This window comes from Monopterus albus, unplaced genomic scaffold (genome assembly GCF_001952655.1).
Source record: "Monopterus albus unplaced genomic scaffold, M_albus_1.0 scaffold398.1, whole genome shotgun sequence".
Classification (NCBI taxonomy): Eukaryota; Metazoa; Chordata; class Actinopteri; order Synbranchiformes; family Synbranchidae; genus Monopterus; species Monopterus albus.
The window spans coordinates 96,009-116,385 of record NW_018128278.1 but is presented as its reverse complement, the minus strand read 5'-3'; the positions used below and the strand labels follow the sequence as shown (position 1 = coordinate 116,385).

The following is a 20,377-nucleotide window of genomic DNA, read 5'->3' as shown; positions in this document are numbered from 1 at the left end:
ATTCCCCCAGAGGAGCGGGAGGAAGTGTCTGGAGAGAGGGAAGTCTGGGTATCTTTGCTTAGACTGCTGCCCCCACGACCCGGTTTCGGATAAGCGGAGGAAAATGGATGGATGGATGGATGGAATAAGGCAGAATGCTGCATTACAGTCAAGAATAAGTGTGCAATTTTTAAATAAATGAATAATTTGATTTGCACTCAAAAGAAGTTGAAATCCTCCTACTATACTGCCAGATTTTTAACTTGTACGCCCAATTATTGTATCTAGAGCACGAGAAGACTGCACACAAAACTAAACATGGGACTAACACCATTGTTAGATCTCCTTGGCTGTGGATACAGCACTGTATTACTTATAAAAATGACTTATACCCAATACTACACATAAGGTCTAAATATATTTTGTATAGATAACAATGCACACCGAACAGAATCTGGCAGTGCTGCAGCTGTCATCCATCAGTCTAACTGCACTGTCAACATGATCACTCCTACACACATTACTACAAGGCAGCATTGATTTAGTTTAAAACAGACATTTATGAAGGTTATGGCTGAGCATGTGCATGTATGCGCTCTGGTATTTGTCTCTTTGTGAGGACCAAACGAGTGAGGAGGGCTTTAAAAAGTGAAGACATACTGGCTGTTCCTCACTTCTTCGAAGGCCTGTTTGAAGGGTTGTTTTGGATTAAGGCTAGATTTCAGGGTCAGGGGTTGGGTTTAGGCATTTAGGGTTAAGGAAAACAATATGTCAGTAAGGGTTCTCAAAAGTAAGGAGTACAAACGTGTGTGTGTTCAAAATCACTCCAAGACTGTGTAAAAATAACCACCCTGGAGAGTCTAAGCAGGAGGTCATTCCCATTCCAACCCCTCACCTAACTATATCCCTCCTCCTGAACACCAACTACACAACCTCACAGAGACACAAACAAACCAATTATGGGTAACACAACTGGAGAATACAAACTTTCTCTTACCCTTTTTTTTCACAGAACCGAGGCACAGGGTGTGAATGGAATAAAGATAAGAGGAAGTGAAGGAGCTGAGGTGGAGGAGAAAGGGATTAGAACTGGTTGCAACCTTGGAAAAAAGGAAGAGGGATGGGAGAGGAAAAGGAAACAAGGACAAACTTATGGGTTGGATGAGGAAAGTATGGGAACTGGGGAGGAGAGAAAAAAAGGAAAAAAGAAAGGATATTACAAGAGGAGAGATGATGCAGAAATTAAAAAAGGAAGTGAAGCGAGGCGAGAACTATTAATGAGGTCAATGGAGTCACAGGCAAGATGGGGGAGAAAACACGAGGCACAACGCTTGAGGAGTGAATCCATCCTTATTGATTTGACGCATCAGTTGATATGTTTATGTATGTTGTTTCATTTTTAGTGGGTGTTCCGTGCCTTGTTTGTAACTGTCACAAAGTAACGTAGCGCTGCGGGAGACACTGCGGGAGGTGTGTCTGTCTGTCACGCCAGGGGTGCTGACAAAGTCGTATGGTATTTCTAAGGTGATGGAGTACATTTTGCATGGGTGTTTGACTTACAAGTTTTTACTCTGTGGGTGGCCATGGAGATTGTAACCAGAGCAACAACCAAAACGTACAACTCCACATACCTCGGCCCTGGGGGAGGAGAAGAGGTCCATCTTTGGTTTGGCTGTCTTCCTAACAGACAGAGAGACAGACAGTACAAGTCAACATTGTCTGCAGGTGTGATCAATGACAGGACCCATTATCCTCTAAAGTGACAAAATCAGACCATTTATGGCCTTTAAAACATTTTGGCCTCTAATTGTAGCTCCTGCCAAACCTAATCTGTGTATGTATTTTTAGCCACACTTGAGAGATGGCACAGCTGGTCAGTCCACCATTTCAGTCCAAATAATAGCCATGGGATGGATTGTAATGTAATTTTGGTCCCCAGTATGGATTAAGCCTACTGACCTTGCTGATCCCTGACTTTTCCTAGAGGGTCACATCTTTGGTGAGCGAACTGTTTCAGTGTTTAGTGCTGATTAACAAACGTTAGCCTTTAGCTTAGTACAGCTGAAGTCGGCATGAATAGAACAGAATTCGCTGAGGCTACTGACTGCAGAAAATAGATACACCATGACAGCTTCTAGAAGTGAAGCCACCGTGACTCAATCGCCCCCTGGTGGCTGGTTGCAGTATAGGTCATAAACCCCGCCTCCTCCATGTTAGCAGATGGAACTTGAGCCAAACCAGAAACTCAAATTATTAATAAGATAATTTTTTCCCAGGGGTCGATTCTGTGGTTTCTGGTATACATTATCACTGGTGTGTGTAGAAGTGATCTGTTTTTGGGGAAATATGTTTTTACTAAGTTATTTGATGATATTAAAAGAGGCGTAATTTGTTTGATTTGACAGATTGATTGGTGGGGATGCTGTCAGTCCACTTCTGGTCACTACTGCTCAGGATCTGCTTGCAAAAAAACAAGATGGCATCCACAATATTCACAATATTTTGGCTTCATTTTTGCAAAGTAGAGGGAAGTGATGATGCCTTTTTTTTTTAGTTCTAGCTTTTTTCCTCTTTACATGTGACTACATGTAATACATGTGATTGTGTACTGGGCTCTGAGTACTGCCAGAATGTGGGTGACCTACAATTTAAAACTGTGCCTCAACCACTGATATATATATACGATGGGTATGGTATGCTTTGGAGTGCACTGGTAAGTAAAACATGAGCCTGTTTAGACAACTGGATCGATAAAAATAGGATTGCAGCTTTTCCATCAGCCATGTGTGAAACAGACAACAGAGACTGGAGGATGCGTCATGTAGACAGTTCATCAGTCTTGGTTAGATACCCAATTAAAAAACGAGAAGGCGTCATTATTTCACCTTTTACAATATAAGTGCAGCAGTGTCTGAGTTTGAATGAACTCTAATAAATGTAATTTTTCCAATGCATGAACACAAAATGTACAAACTGGATTCATTTAACATCACTTTGTAAAATGTATGGAAATGAAAATATAACTCATAATAGCAAGAAATTAGAAACATACAGTTTCATGGTGCAAGGGAGCTTTAACTACGGTTGAATTTAGCTCCTCGTAGAAAACCAGAGAATTTACTGGAACTATGTGACAAAACACATCTGGTTTCTAGGAGAACCAAACATGTGGCAACATTCGAAAGAGGAAACGTCAGAGTTCCTTGTAAAACTCAAACACAAAAACCGATCACATTTACATAAATAAAGGCAGGCCAAGCTGCCAGAGCAAAGGAAGTCATGAGCATCTACCTTTGCATCATTTCCTGTTGAGAGATTCCCCCTTTACCATATCTCCTGCTGGTATAATGTGACCATGAGGAAATGGGCCAATCAGAAGAACAAAGAGCAGTTATCAAGGAGGAGGTACATCCTAAAAAGGGTAATACATGTCTGTGGATTTTTCTCAGTGCTAAACTGACAACTCCATCGCTTTCTCACTACTTAGCACCATCCATTAATGATGTGAGGGAGGTGTGGAAGCCAAAGATGGGAGGAACTGAAGCAGCACTTATTTGCTAAACTGGAAATCATCACTCAGGGCAGCTGAGTATTGATTTGATATAAAATATTTATAGCCTGCTGCACAGCTGAATCACCTGAGATAAAAGATGATTGTACCGGGTTTTAGGGTTGACTGGTTTTAAAATGTAACATACTAAATCTGTTTTTAAAGTTCAATCACAATATCCAGTTAGAATTTCCAGCCATGTCACTGATGCTCTCGTTCATTACTGCACATCCAAAGAGAAATAATGTTCCACTCATAAAAACTATTTCCAAAGCATTTCCAAATATATACATTTTGTCTTGTCTCCTTATTTAGTGTTGTGTTCAGTCAGAGCACTGAAGTGACATGCATTAGCTGGAATCAGCTGCTTTATTCATGCCTAGCAGTAGCATATTTGCTGTTAATGATGCTGTATTCATACTGGTTTACATCATTGTATCCTGTGTAACCTTATGTTTGGTTTGGGGGAACAGTCTCCCTGTAAAGTCTTTATTCCCCTCCTCAAACAGCTGAGCTTTCCCCATATATAATCTCTGACTGAACTACTTGTTTGTCAGAGTGTACTTGTGTGTGAAGGCAATGCCTGACAATCTCACATTCAGGTGTTTGGTTTGACAGCTCACTTGTTTCCTGTCAAAGTGCTCTTGAGCAAGATGCTAACCTCCAGCACTTAACTAACTTTGGATACAGTTACAGCCTAATAATGTTGTGCTCTGAAGGAAGTAAATGATTGTGTAAGCAAAAAGCAGTAGATGTGGTCAACTGACACACAGACATAACCTTTTCTTCCTGCAGTGAACAGTTAGTAGGTCCAAGCCAAGCTGCACAGACGCCAATTTCTAGTTTGGAGATCAGTTCTAAGTCTACAATTTCCCTGCGTATGTAAATTGTGTTACTTTGACATCAAATGATTGGTTCTTAGCTTTCACAAGTCAAGGGGTCTCACATGTACGCACAATAGTTTGGGGCAGTTGATGTCGAGTACCATCTTTTTGCTACACAATGGTGACATTTCTACTCTACATAAATCAGTAGTGTGGTTCAGATGATGTCCTTATATTTAGTTACATCTGGCCTTGTGCTAAAGGAGTTCAACTAACTGCTTAGCATCAGTCTTTTGCTTATTAGCAGGGCATGCAAGAGGCTTGCTTACACTTTGCGGGTAGGTGGGCGGAGGCGCCTGAGGGCTCGTGGTTCCTGCTGGCCGTCCTGCTCCGTCTGATAGAAAAACATCCTGAGAGTCTCGTCGAGCAGGAACCATGCTGGCAGACCCAGCAACCTCTGGGAAAGGAGAGGGAAAATGAGCAGGGAAGGGAAGGACAGAGTAAAACATGATGGGATTAAAGATAAAGAGGCAGTGTTTGAAGTGAAATATTGGGAAAATGGAGAAATTGAGAAAAAGGGCAATCAGGGTGGATATTAGAGAGACCTTCGCAGACAAGATGGGTGGAAGGAGAGAGAGTTTGAGCAAAGGGGAGAAGGAGAAGGAGAAGGTGAGTATTTTGCAAAAGAAGAGGGGAAGGAGTGGATGAAAACAAAGGAGATGAAACAAAAAAAAATTACGAGTGCAAGGCGAGCGAAGGCGAGAGAGTGTGGCAAAGTGAGAACCATGTAGGTTGCAGGAAAAAAAAAAGAGTAAAGCAAAAAACAGAAGTGAGTGAGTGGGAGAAAGAGAACCTGATTGTGTTTTTAGCGATGGAGCAACACTGAAACATGTCAAAAGTCCCACAAATACAGTCAGTCAGACGTGATGTGGGCACAGGGCAGAGCAATGAGAAGAGAGCAGTAACGCCTACATGCTGAGCTCAATCTGCAAACTACTGCTAAAATATCCGAGTCAGTGCTTATCCACCTACAGCATCGTTCAGCCCACCGAGCTGTAGGCTACTGCACTGAAACGCTGCAGAAGGTACCAAGGCATGCCAGCAATTCTTTTGTACAAAATACAAAGCTGCACTATGCATGAAATTACATGTGATTACCTTTATGTATGTGTTGAGTTCAGGGATCCTGCTCTCTGCAATCTCCTGTTTGTTCCCAATGAAGATTTTTCCTGAAGACAAACATATTCACATTGATAAAAGTGCAGGAATAAAATCACTGAGTCAAGCATAAGTTTTAGACCAGGGGTCAGGTGGATAATCTAAGCCTTTTCCACACCGAAACTGGTATTTATGGAAAGATTCTCTGTGTGTGCAAGTTTGGTGTGCAAAATGGAAATAAGGTGATAGATTGAATCTAATAAGTAATGGGGTGTTTTTTGTTTCTTTTAGTCAGTCTCACTGACTACCTATGTACTTTGCAGTCTACACACCCAGACTTTAAAGATACTTTGTGAATTAAAAAAAAAAAATCGCTAACAGGGAATCACAGGTGCACAGTTTAAGATTGTTTTGTTGCTTAAATTGTTTAAATCTCACTTTACTGACTGTGGTAATTCAGAATAGACAACCTTAGCTGATGGTAGCTAACTTAATAGCATTATAGTAGATAGTATACATTTTTTTAAATGAACTTATAGACGTACATAGTGTATATATCTGTGATTAACGAGTATGAGGCACCACACATGGCACATTTCCCCAAAATTCAACACCACGTGACATCAACTTCACATTCTCTATAACCACCATGTTAGCCACCGATGGTGGACCTCACCAGTGTGATTCAATGAAGTTTCACCTTTTTTATTGAGTGGGATTTATAAAGCAGAACCAAGCATATGTGCAGCTTTATAATGGCTGTTTGTGCATACACTAAGTTGTAGTCTTGCATCTACACAGAAATGTGTGTGTGTGGACCCATATTTTAAATAGAACTCACATTTACTTTTTCCTAAATAGACAGATACTCCTTTAGAAACATGTCTTTCTTGAGACATAACAGCCTTCATATCACACCTTGTCCAGTCAAAAATGATGAGGCACACCACAGACTAATGCTCTAAGGCAGCCCCCCCCCCCTAACAGTTCATCTAAGGCCGTCTAACACTGCTGTTAAATCGAATTTAGCACAGTCTTAATGACCCTCAGCTGCATTACTCAGCCTTCTCGCTTCTCTCAACTTTTCTCATCTCATTCACTCTTGAGCTCAATAACTCACTCAGTCACTTGCAGACACAAATGTATTCATTTACTCCCTTACTGACGAATCATTCTAACACCTCTCTTCATCTCCTGGGGCCTCACTGAATAAGTGTTTTGTTGACCTTGAGTCTATCACATAATAGTTTCTATTTCAGTTTTCTGTTATAATATCTATGAAGCATGTAGCCCAGACAATCCTCATCTGAATCAAAAATGAACATATAAGATATAATCTGTTCTACTATAATAAAAATCAGCTGACATCAAAAAGGAAGAAGAAAGAAAGGTGTGATTGTGGCATTGAGGTATTTTCCATTATGTGATTCTCATTAATCAGCCTGGTTCAGTTTCACCTAACAGACCAACATCTTTTCCATTATTTTGTCCTGCTCCTACCCATCACCCATCCTCCCCTCTGCCTCCCTCCTCTCTCCCCCATGTCTTTCTTATTCCCTCTCCATCTGATGAGTTCTGGCACTGCAATTAAACCCATCAGATCTAATATTATCCAGCAGACTCCTCTGCGGCAGATGCTAAATCAGAGTTTGTAGAAAAGTAGAACTTTCCCAATATAGTTAGTGACATGAGAGAAGCAGCCTTAAAGTATACTGTATCAAAAATGTAAGAAGATTTCACAGTAAAATCTTTGGCGCATGGTTAAAATGTTGTTGCTGTAACAGAAGAAAAGAAAAAATCTGTCTGAAATTAATATAAGATATCCTATATATAATGGTTTACTATCTAGGAATTATGAAAACTACACAATATAAATCACTCCAACTGTATTAGCAGTGCATAAAAACAAGAAGAGATGAACTAGGGAATTAGTGATTTGTATCAGTTGGAAGATTTTAAATGTTGTTACACGTGACAAAGAAATACACAGAGGTTTAATTGTTTTTCTCCCATTACACCTTAAAAAATGTAATTTTACATTCAATTTTGACCTTGAATTTTAAATACATTTCTGCGATTGCTGAAACTCTCTTGGTGCGCGCCCATTTGCACACACACACACACACACACACACATTGAAAACCCCACCTGCCAGTACTCTAAGCTGTTTAAGGCAAATGCCAAGAATAAGAATAATTTCTACCTTTATACCCTGCCTGGTACACGACACTATAGTAAATACCAAGGGAAAGAAGAGACACGTTGGACAAACAGGACCAGAGAACCGGCTTTGTGTAATGGATCAGATTGGACTCCGCTCTGGCAGAGCTCCAGCCATATAACAACACCACAGGTGCACAGTGATGATGGCACAGATCAGGCTACTTTGAAAACATAACTCTAGATTCCAGACGTATTACAGCAGTAAACTACAATCACTTTAAAACACCAGGACTCATAAGGTACATGTTTAACGTAATTCTGCTCTGGTGAGAAGAAAACAAGTAGCTAAAGCATTGCTGTTTTTTTAGTCACACTAGTGGCAAAAGCTAGTGTCTCAACACCTACTGGACCGGTTACCATGAATTTTTATACAGATATTCATGAATTCTTCAGGCTTGGGGGATCCCTGACTCTTCTTTTAGAGCCACTAGCAGCAGCAACATTTACAATGATTCAGTAAAATATCTCTATGTGTACAAGATGGATTGGTTTTGGTACATTCATACTCTCCTAAGGACAAACTGTCATAACTGGTATAATGCCCCAATAAACAGTAATAAACATGTTAGCTCAGTCATTACATGTATGTTAGCATGCTGGCATTAGCATTTAGTCTCTAATAGCAGCTTTCATGATGACTCTTTAGTCTGACAGCTTCCTAAACTCTAAATACTTTCCAAATTAAAATATTTGGTTGTCCAAATGTTAATAAGCTTTCTTAGCATGGATTTTTGTAAACTCCAATAATTTTACAGTGCAAATAAATGTTAAGTTTGGATCCACAGTTATCAAAAATTCTGACTGCAACTTGATGTTTAGGAAGCTCTTATGACAATGTAGAATCACCATCCTTGTAAGTAGATTGCTGTGCTTCTACTGTGGAGCATATAACACCTAACTGCAGCACTTGGCAATAAAACAAATATAATATGTCAGATATTAAATGCTGTTGAATAGCTAGTCTAGACCTATAAAGTAGTTTCAATTCAAATGTAATTAAATCTGTTGCATTTTAACTGTGATTACAGTGCACACACACACACACACACACCCTTGCTGCTGTCACTTCCTGGGCCCATGCATAGATTACATTCATTTCCAGGAGACCCGCTACTTGCCTAACACTTAACCCTTATCCTAATACTTAACCAAGGCCAACACTTGCTGTAACCTTACACCCTGTCACTTTTGTAACATTCAATGAAGTAGTCATGGGGCCCAGCCTACAGTCCCCACATGTAACTTCCAGTTCCTGCAAACAGACGGGCAGACTTATGGTAGAGCAATGAGCTGCAGAATAAAACTGGAGCCACTGAGCAGATGAAGACAAACACAGTCCACACAACAGCACAACCAGCGACTGGGGCCTGAATCTATGTTGTCATGCAAAATGTCATGCAAAGAAATAGTTTTAGTGGCATCTTCACTGGAGAGTTGCCCTCAATGACTTTTTCAAATTTTAAGCTTCTGTTCCATTGTGGTTAGTCGTCTTCCTCAGCTCACGTTCATCATGTTTCTTCCTTGGACCTTAGATTATTAAATGTCCAGACATGCTCTGCTGGCAGCATTTGTTCATTCTGTCTCTTTCTTGTTCTCACTTCTGCTTATCATTTTCCAATCTTATGCTACAGTGGTGCTCCCAGTGCCTTTTGTAAACAGCAAAAAGTGAGACATTACCTGTGGGAGTCAGTGGTCACATGGTCTTTGATTTTCTACAAATCCTGCTTTTTCTTTAGCAAAAAAAATGCACTACTATCTGTGAAAACCCTTATCCTCAAATCTTTAGGTGTCCCTGTAGCTAAAGAGGAAGAAGCATGGCCCAGAAATAAATAGTGAGTCAAAAGTTAATGCAAGGAACAGGAGGTGTAACAAAACTGTGGCGCCAGTGTTTGCTCCATGATGCTCTGCAATATGTTGAACAGCTGCTCTGGAGTTGGAAACACTGGGAGCTATATGCAAGATGGTTCAGAATCTGTGAAACTACATCTCTTCCAGTGCTTCTCTGTGGGCAGGAGGAACTTTAAAATGCACAGAGCATTAAACACATGAAAAGCCTCTTTGCAAACTGAAGCTACTATTGAAATAGATCACCAGATGCCTGAGGTGCAGCAACCAGCATCTGTATGTGAGAAGTCAGTAGTCAGTTGACAGAAGCCTGTAGCCCTAGGAAGCCGATGGCAGCAGAGATCTGGCCTGGGGTCCACAGTTCTGTCTGCGTGTGGCCAAGCAAAGTGACACCATGGTAGAAGTTTCAGAGATCTCCCTGGGAAGAACACTAGGATGTGCAGATGTCTTCCAAAACCTAATACCAGCCTGGGATTATAGCCACCAACCAAATATCTTATGACCTGTTAAGAACTACTGCAGGTATATAGTTATGACCTTTACATATTATCTGCAGGATGGCTGGATTCTTTCTATCTGAGTGAGCAAATCAGTGATTGTGAAGAGCCTCAGCATTAAGTGTTCAAGACACAATAACCTGGAAAAGATCCAGGGGCAAAAGTGGACATGACAGAAGGATTATATTTCCTATGTGTTGGCCTATGATGAACTCACTTCTCTGTGTGTTCTGTTGCTGTCACCTGTTGCCTGGATAAATCTCTTTAAAATAGATGGATAGATGACATTCCCTTAAACCTTTACCCTTCAACTTGGCTGTCTTTTTTAAAGTTCTGCATTTTCCCTGTGCCATTTTTCTGTCCTGGCATCGATTTGCTCTCCTCTGACTATTCTTAATGTCAGCCCCTGTGGAATATAGTAGTTGCTGATTACAGTCTTCTGATATAAGGTTTTAACCTGACCTTGTGGGACTTGCTCATCAGTGGCACTGTGATGCCCCAGTAAAGTCTGCACTGCAGAATGTTTGACATTTAGCCTGATAATATGCCGTTTGACTACAACAGACAACAGTGCTATTGCAAAATGTTTCAAAGACCTTGTGCAAAGAGAAATTACATCAGGTTGAGAGGGAAGTTTGTAAATTTGGAAAATATTAACAATTATACTTTACTATTTTAATTCACTTAAGTGAATATTTTGAGAGTAGATGCTGCTCTTTATTTGGCAAATATCTCACTGCAGAATGAGGATTGCAACACAGCATCTTCAGGTCTCAGGCCTCACAATATTGGCTAGTAACATGTACTACTGTCACTGCACCCTTGTGGCGTAACTATAGTTCAGTTTATGGAGAAGTGAGTTCACAGTAAATCTGGACTAAATTGTAATCACATCTGTAAGGACCACAACAGTAACTGTTCTTCCTTGATGTAACCTGATCATGCTTTAAAACTCTGAATACTTAGAGACAAAACAGGAGAGATTTTTGTTTATAAAATCTCACATGAAAGATCTGTGTCCAACACATGTAACAGTTTCCAGCTTTTTGGACCATGTTCATTCTCAGTTCTTCCTGACAGAGGAAAAATATTCAGCCAGCTGTCACCACAAGCCCAGGCTGTTCCTCTTCATACGCACGACGCACAGGAGAATGAGTGTGCATTTGAAGGTGAAGGTTACAGAGTGACAGGGCAGAAATGATGCAGTAAAGTAGTGTTGCCTCTGTGTTCAGTCTGCAGCAGAGCCCCAGCACTGCAAAATCACTGCCTTCACTGTGAAACTAGAAATGACAGCTGTCCCACTGACTCGGCACTGTCACGAAACAAAAAAGACATTCAGCTACTATCATTACTGTAAAGGTTTTCATCACAGTGGAGAATCAAAAGGATTATTTGTTTGGCAATGCAGCCTGAAGCAGAACCACAACTCTGAGAGGAAATGGGATGATATTCGACAGTACCTATACTTACAGTGGACCAACTGCAGATCAGTACACACTGTGTGTACAGCCTGTTTGTCCTCTGCTGAGGACCATCAGCAGGCAGCGATGTGGTAGTAAAGATAAACAGCCATTGTGCTCATTCTCAAAAAAAAAAAAAAAAATAGCAGAATGTGTGCATCATTTCCAGGTGTAATTACTGCAGTGTTGCAATAATACAGAGTTCTCTACTGTGGCACCACAACAGAGACAAACTGTCAGCTAACAGCTAGGCATTACAAACAGGACAACTTCATTATGACTACGGTATCTGGTAAGCGTCCTTTGTCACCTGTCGTATTCAGTTTAAGCTTCTTTTAACTTTTAAAGCACTACATGGTCTAGGACCCAACACATTTGAATGAATGAGTCTCTTATTATACCACACCTCAAAACCTGCACTCTACATCTGCTGCTGTTCTTGCGGTGCCAGATGCTAGGTTAGGTTTTTCTGTGTACTGTTGACACGTGTATTGATCCTCTGTGTACTGTTGACATGCGGTTAGGTTTTTCTGTGTACTGTTGACATGTGTATTGATCCTACACCAACAAATTATCTTGTTTTGTCAGTCATCAAAACAACAGTCAGTTTAGGTGACATTATCTGGCGTTCACATTAAAAGTGGTACAATGTTAAAATAATGCACAGGTGTGATTTGGTGGGGAAGCGCTGAAACATTACAATAAGAACAGGAAGCCCTGTTACCAAAAAACATAAGGCTTATCACACACCAAGTCACCACAGTGGTTTACTATTACACCATTCACATTACACTCTAGGAGGAAGGTGTGCATGGTATTGAATAGCCAGCACAATGCATTGGTAGATCTTCATCACATTATGTTGCAGCAGAGTCTGAGCCAGGCTCTGCTAATTTTTCAGACGCTAGTTTCTTTGCTGGAGCTCTCTGTAGGCTCACTGAATTAAATGAGGGGGCTGGATTTATTTGACACAGCGCCGCAGCTGCCTCTCATGTAGACAGTGTCTGGCATCAGCCTCGGGCACAACTCATCATGCCAGGAAAGCAACTGATCAAAACTGGAAATCAGAGACCATGAATGTTTGGTCATGGTCTCTGATTTTTGACACAGTACAGGCCAGAGGCTAATAAGTTGAGCTGTGGGTCCCACACAGACCCGTATTTCAACAATATGATGCTGCAGTGACCGGCACTGTGGAGACGTACACTCACCTGGAAGAGAAGGCAGGATGCAGGTGTTGGGACCAGGTTTTTCATTACCTTCTGGGGAGTATTTGGACTCAAGGATCTGGTGGAGGTTAAAAAATTCTCGGTACCGTCTGTAGATAAAATACTTACTCCCTCCTTTAGTCTTCACCTCAATCACAAACCTCTGGGAGAGGAACAGAGAATGAGAGAAACTGATCTGAACTTATGTTTTAAATCTAAAATGTAAAAGTTTATGATAGAATTTAAACTTACATAGTAATCAATGAAGCCTTTCTTCTCCTCAATATCAGCGATACTGGCACTGACAGGGATGTTATGAGGCAGCTGGTCAAAGTCACTAAGTTAAACAAGCAGATTATGGTTAGAATTTTGACTTCCATTAGTTAAGGGTGCTGTAGTAATATTTTATCAGTATAATGCTACGGGAACCAACGTTTCTCTAATTAAATAGTGTTTGCACTAAAACAAACTGACAAAGATAGCAGCTCAGAAAGCTCAGCCTCCCCTTATTCATTCATCGTCTATAGAATCTGCATATTTAGACTTTTTCAACATGACAGTGTTTTGTCTATTAGAAACCAAATGTAAGCTGCACTGGTGCGTGAATAAAACATCATGATCTTGTTTTCTAGAACTTTTTTTTCCCCAACACAGTGCAGAAATAACACGGCCACCAAGCATCTGCGAACAGTGCACAAAAAACTCGGCCTCTAGTTTCATTACCCCGTTTTATTTTAGGGGCATTGACCAAAGAATATGTGAAGTTACAAGTATGAACAGGCACCGAAATGTCAAAACACTGATATTTTAGCGTTAAACACAATACAGATGCCTAAAAGTTACCAGTTAGAATTAGTGGGCTGTGATTTTACGCACTGACATCCAGTCTGTCGCAAACACTCACCTTTTGTCTCGTAACTGCTGCGGCACCGACATGATGGTGCGGACAAACGGAGAAACTGTCCAGAGAAAAGAGCTTTACAGAGCTTTACAGAGCTTAGCCACGAGCACACACGCCGAGCGCAGTGACCGTAACTTACACTCACACCCTGATTGTGTCTTAAACAGCTTGCATGCGCAACAGTGCGGAACCACGCAACAGGAAGCGCGAGTTCCCTAAAATTAACTTAACTGCGACAAAGATGATGGTCACAAGCACCTGGGTATGGCTTCTGGTATCAGTTCAGCAGAGGACGAGTGGAAGTAACTTGTGCTTAACTTTGTATCACCATACTGGGACGTTTATTTCTTGTGTTTTTGCAACATCCACCTCTTGTACCTTTGTGTGGGCACGTTTAAAGTGAAACCATCCAGTTCAATTTGGCAGTTAGGAGTTACATCTTCTATAGTAGCACATTGTTTTGCTACTGTAGCATGTGTGTATGATTTTATTTGGAAATGATGTCAAACAACACAAAACACTGAAAATGCTTCAACACATAAAGAGTTAAACACCTTACAACCAATCGTGCACATGCATTAAATCACTTCTGGCTATAGTGCATCAATATGCAGCAAACACTTGGGTTTTTATACGAAGAAGAAAACATGGATATACACTACTTGGCTTTATTTCATCATCATCATCTTGTAGCTTTGCATTTTCATATTTTCATTTTAAATTTAGGAACCTTTGCACTGGGGCTCCACAAGCACGTCTCCAACAGGGACTTTTCACTAATGATTATTACAAGGCTTCTGTTTTATTTGAGAGTTCACAGGTGCACAGTAGCTCTTCCAGAGTCTGTGCACACCATCTTAACCATCACACCCACATTTAGCTGGACTAATTACTGTCAATACTGTGATGTTGTTGACTAGTGGCAGCCCCTTCAACCGCCAGCACAATGGGGGACTGGTAATTTAGTTCAGGTAAACAGTCAAAAGATATTTACAAATGCTACCAACTGTTAGCTGCAATTCATCACACATAAATATTTAACCATCTTCCTGAAATGTAAGCATATAATAAGACACACATTTAAAACCTGCTGACCAAGTTCATCAACATACTTTTACTTTCAGTCTTCTCCGAGCTAATGCACCAGCTATGTGTACATTGAAACAGCATTATTTTGTACAGCATGTAGTGAAGACATTACACTAAACACAAGATTAAACGTTTAGTGTGACACTAAGACATTTTCAGTCCTGCAGATGTTCATCTTGTCTTATCTGGGTTTGATCCCACACCTGAAGCCTACAAGACAGATGCAGAGCAAAAAGAGCATCACTGAGCAGGACGTATTTCTCACTCACTGTTTTCATCAACATGTAGTTCAGTTAAACTGAGTACCTGCAGTCAAGAGCCACAAGGAGCAGGTTGTAGCTACAACATTAGACTCAATTTAAACCTGCATTAACACTAATTTGATTGGCCGCATGGGGGCAGCAGAACAAATTGTAAACAACATTGACAAACTGCCACCCTATAAAGATGTTATGGTCACTATTTTAGCAAAGTGCTGCCTACTCGACACATCCAGCAGACACAGGGCAACATTAGCAATCATTTGGAATTGTGTAACCTAAATTGTTAGTCCAGTAGTTTAGTTTCCACCAGCTCCTGAAGAAAATATCTGGCTCTTTAGCTGCTAAATGTTTCGCTGTCTTAACCAGCTAGTTGCTAATTTTGATTATCTGCTATTTCACGCTGGGCAGGCAGATTTTTCACATCTTTTTTGTTGAGAACTGCTACTTCCTGCATCCAGAGATAGAGTTGATGAGAGCAGTGATACTGAATGTAAACACTAAGGTTGCAGGCTAAAAAACAAAATAGCTGAAAGATACTAAAAAGCTCTGTAAAACAAGCAACACCTGCCCAAAAATACAATTGATACTTACATTCCTTTAGTTTTACTAAACCTAATTAATGCTTGGGTGAAATCAATTATCCAAATGCTATAATTAGAAAATAATTAAAACTTAGGTGCATGACTCCAGTGGATTTGCTCGTCTCGCCAGTTTGTCCATCTCAGCTGAGCTCAGCACGGCTGCTTTAGACCTCAGTTCTTTGTGCTTTTAGGGAGTGGTTTAGGAGAGTCCATGTTAAGTTGCATTAATTCATAATGCATATCAGTGTATTAGTGTGTGCCTACACTTCTGACTGGGAACTCGACTACTTCAGTGTCAACTCTTTTCTTTCAGTGTGTTCTGACATTCTTATCTCGCTGTACTTCTTATCTCACATTACATTCTCTTCAAATCACTAGTGGACACACACACACACACACACACACCCTTACACAAACACGTTGTGAGTCAGTGTTGACCTCTCACCCTTACTTTGCAGCTGGCATTCATAAGACAAGGACTGATGATTGAAATTATTCTGTGGGGATATACAGTAACTGGAACAAGGTCCAGTTCCAAAATTACAGTAAACCTGAGATGATTAATGCTTCGAACACTAGATGTCAGCAGAGTTGTTGTTGTTGTTGTGTGTGTGTGTGTGTGTGTGTGAGAGAGAGAGAGAGAGAGAGAGAGTACCCAACCAAAATTTGTCTGATCTTATTTTCCTAAAGATGACCAATAGATTACTGATTGCGGTTAAAATTTCTAATCAATCATTATCCATCTGTTCTCTCTTCGTGATGTCAGCTCCTGAGAATCTCTAAACACCGGCACCGAGGGGGGCAGGGGGGTAATTCCTTCATACCACAGACAATACAACAACCCACTTATGTTGGGATAACAGTTGCATTCTGGTAAAAAAAAGGAAACTCACGTCCACTTTAAACTTCCACACTGCACCACAGCTTCTTGTTTGCTTTTTAACTCCAGCACCTGAAACACTGGACCAGTGACCACGTGCACAGATTGACAAAGCAAAGTAAAACGTGTTATATCCTTCAGTAAATCAAACAAGGCTGAGTCCAGGCTGGGGTAAGGTATTATTATTATTAGGCATCAAATGAAGATGGTGGTAGCAAGAAAATACAGAGAGAAATACAAAATTAAGTGTGTGAGGTAAAACTGTGCAGGGCGGAAAATGTGCTTACTCTACAAAGATGGAAACAAACAGTGTGATACAGTGTGACAGTGCATAAGCTGGAACACGTATGTGTGTGAGTGTGCGTGAGCACAGCACATATTGACTCCATATCTGTTTCCATGCAGCCCTGTGATGGATCCTTTGAAACGCTGCTCATATAACAGACATTACCAGCCATGAATTGCAGAAACATTTTTCAAGGGTGTATTTAGTATCTTCAAGGTCAGAACAGCTGCTGGAGTCTGCTGTGTTTGTGTCCATGCGTAAGACGGCAAATTAGTGGATTGCAAATGTGTATATGAGTGTAAGAAGATACTGTGACAGTGTTTGCATATAGTTTATTGGATGCTGGCCTTGGATTATAACTTTGAAACAGAAGCACACTGTAAAAAAACTTCTGATGAAATATAATAACATCATGTTGACAGACAAACAGGTACCAACACGCACACATGCACGGAAACAGATGATGTGAGACTGACAGAATGTCTCAACAAAAATACGGCTTGTGTTTACTGTGACGACTGCTGGTTACCGTAGAAACATCATGATGGAAGTAGAAAGAGGAAGAGGTGCTAATCTACTCCAAATACCGAGACTTTATGGTGAAATATAATGTCGCCCAGGGGCATAACTTGTTTGAATTGTGTTACACTGTTACAGATTACACTTAAGCAGTTTAGGTAATGCATGACCAGCACATATAACAGCAATAATAATACTTAGAGGAAACATACACCTATCAGGCATAACATCATGACCACCTGTACATCTCTATGCACGTCAGTGCAACACTTCTGCCTTAACATTTGTTTATGAAGCTCAAAATGTTTCAGTTTTTGGTGAGATTGTCATAAATGTATAAATTCAATTATATGTTCATTATTGAGGTCGTAGTTAAAGCTGGTGTTGTACTGGACTACATTATATTCAGAGGTGTCTGTATGTTTTTGTCCTGCCCATTGACATACATGAGAGGGTCAGAATATTAGGAACAGCTCTGAATATAATGTAGTCCAGTGCAACAGAAGTAAAGTCACTGACCTTGACCTTTGACTACCAACATCTAATCAGTTCATCACTGAATCCCAGTGGACACTTGTGCCAAATTTGAAGAAGTTCCCTCAAGGCGTTCCTAACATGTCGCGTTCACAAAATGGGCTGTACTGGTGGAGAACCCATAAACATCTTGCCTCTGGCCTTGGCTATGAGACAGTGTGAAGGAGCTCACTCACAATGATGAAGCTACTGAAAACGAGCTCTGCTCAGTGGTGAAAAGTAACTGAGTACATTCACTTAAATACTGTACTTACTATAAGTACAATTTGGGGGCATCTGTACTTTACTTTTTTCATTTTGTACTATTTCATACTTTGACCTCACTACATTTTAGAGGAAAACACTGTACTTGTTATTCAACTGCATTTATTTTATATATTTAATTACTAGTTACTTTTCAGAAGCAGATTAATACAGAACTTACAAGAAGACCTCACTGATCTCTGGTGGAAAATTTACAAGCTACCCAGCAGTAATTCAAATTATAAGCATATATGACAGTTAAAGTTAGCTCTTTTTTTACCAGCCGCAACATTAAATGTGATGTGATATACACAGCAATGCATCAGTAATGAAATGAAAGCTAATGTTGCTCTGTATCTGCTCAATGTGTAACTCAACAAGTCACCATATCAACTTAAAAGCTGATGATATGTCAACGTAGTATTCATGGCTTATCTCTGGTGCACTCAAGTGGCCAAAACTCTTTTGTTTTAGGTTTAAGCTTTACTGCACCTGCCACAGTGGGACAGCTTGGATGTGTTTCATTCTTATGGGCACAGTGCGTTTGGTGACCTTACATAATACCCAGCAGAGCGCTGCTCAGTTTTAAACTGAGCAAAAACTCCTGTGTGGGTTTGAAAGTCCTTTAACATTTGTGGTTTCTAAAATAGAAGCCAAAACTATGGGTGCTCAAATATTGCTAAGGATCAGTATTAAATTTAAATACATTAAATTCTAACTTCTTTCACTGTTGAAATTATGAAAGTCACCCACTGCCCCTGTGCAAATATAGTGCACATTAAACAATTGGCGTGACTATCCGGTGTCTACCTGGAAAATGTGGTGGATTCGGTGTCTCATTATTTAGCTTTGTACAAAGCCAAACCTCCAACAACTTGCATTCCTTGATGCCTATCCTTCCTTTAAGTTGACTGAGACCTCATTTTACTAGCATGCATCTGAGTATCCCACTGCTCTACAGAGCAGCCAAACCCAGTATAGTCACTGGCTTCCCCCATGTTTATTTTTAGGTGCAATATGTGCTAAACTTTGGGTGAGTAGACAAGGGACACCCCAGGGATTTCAATACCAAGCACACACAGAACAACACAGCTGTGGTCTGTGTGTGCCCTGCCATGCTTTAATGCATCACCTGTTGCTGAAAAGCAAGCTGGTCATTAAAAACACATTTAATTCCTCTTGGTCTCTTTCTCTGTGTGTCGCTGTGTCACTTTCTCTTTATTTTCAGTTTGACTTATGGAGCATGAAAAGATAAAATGGAACAATACATGTTCTGATTCTCTCTGTCTTTCCTGAGACTCTACCCTTTATTGATTTTGCTCTCTCCAGTGTTTTGCTATCCCCAGTAATAGTCTCTGTTTTCAGTCTTGTCTTCACTAAACCCTTGGTTCACCTCTCTCCTAATTTACTGGGACATTTCATTTACATTAATCCATCCATATGTATGTCTGCATCTCTCTATCTTCCCCTCCAGACAAACTCTTCCCATGACTTCTCCCCCCTCCCATTCCTGTTATTCTACAATTCTGGAAAGTGCTGATGAGGGGTAATTCAACAGAGGAGAAAGCTAAGAGCATCTCCAGCCAGAGCACCGGGTGAACACAGGGTCAGCACAGGATGTGAAGAGGCAGAGACAAGCACTTGGTTTTATATGTGTGGTGCAGCTGAGTAGTACAGTAGCAAATCTAGAAGACATGGTTCAGTACATCACTTAACAAAAGACAACAGAACAAATGGGAGAAAAATAAGGACAGAGTCAAAGAGAGACGCACAAGCTGTCAGTTACTCTGTCACATATTGATGTTTAGAATGAGAAATGTGTTCCTTTATGTAGTATTCTACCTGCTTTTTAAATCTGTGAATACTCATCTTGATTAGAATTTCTGGAGGACCTTTGAGCATCCCACCTCTTATGCACAGGCTTGTTTAACATATACATTATTGTATATATATTGAATATTTTACTTAGATATAGATTTTAACTGTGCAAACACATAAATAGTATAAATTAAAAATACAAGTTTAGGATTTCCTACATCTCAGGTTTTTAGTTTCTGCGCTCAGTAATAACTGGCCAGGAAATTCTTTTTTTTTTTTTTTTTTAAATGCAAAGGTGCTGGAACGTGTCGTGGGGCAACAACACAAGTGTGTCACACTGACTAATAATGACACTGTTTCCCCAATGTTCAAACATTATCCAAAATCTTTCTGCAAAGTTGGACCATGTGTGTCAGTGAGAGGACAGAGGCTTCATAAAATGAGGGTGACAGAATAAATCAAAGCAGATAACAGTAAAAAGTGCTTGTAGAAACAGAAGAAGAAGGAGGACAACAGGGA

The 20,377-nt window shown here is 40.3% G+C and overlaps 2 protein-coding genes across 2 annotated transcripts in view; one reads left to right on the top strand and one right to left on the bottom strand.

Annotated features, from left to right (window-relative positions):
* Positions 1-14,112, bottom strand: part of ncf4 (neutrophil cytosolic factor 4) — a 26,281-nt gene extending 12,169 nt beyond the window's left edge. The window contains exons 1-6 of the mRNA XM_020586215.1: positions 13,649-14,112; positions 12,997-13,081; positions 12,748-12,907; positions 5,512-5,582; positions 4,683-4,810; positions 1,611-1,659 (exon numbers count right to left, since the gene is read on the bottom strand). Coding sequence (XP_020441871.1) covers positions 1,611-1,659; positions 4,683-4,810; positions 5,512-5,582; positions 12,748-12,907; positions 12,997-13,081; positions 13,649-13,680 — 525 coding nt within the window. The 5' untranslated portion in view covers positions 13,681-14,112. The remainder of the gene's footprint in view (positions 1-1,610; positions 1,660-4,682; positions 4,811-5,511; positions 5,583-12,747; positions 12,908-12,996; positions 13,082-13,648) is intronic.
* pvalb7 (parvalbumin 7) overlaps positions 1-20,377 on the top strand; it is a 32,055-nt gene that overhangs the window by 7,153 nt on the left and 4,525 nt on the right. The gene's annotated exons all lie outside the window — the stretch shown is intronic.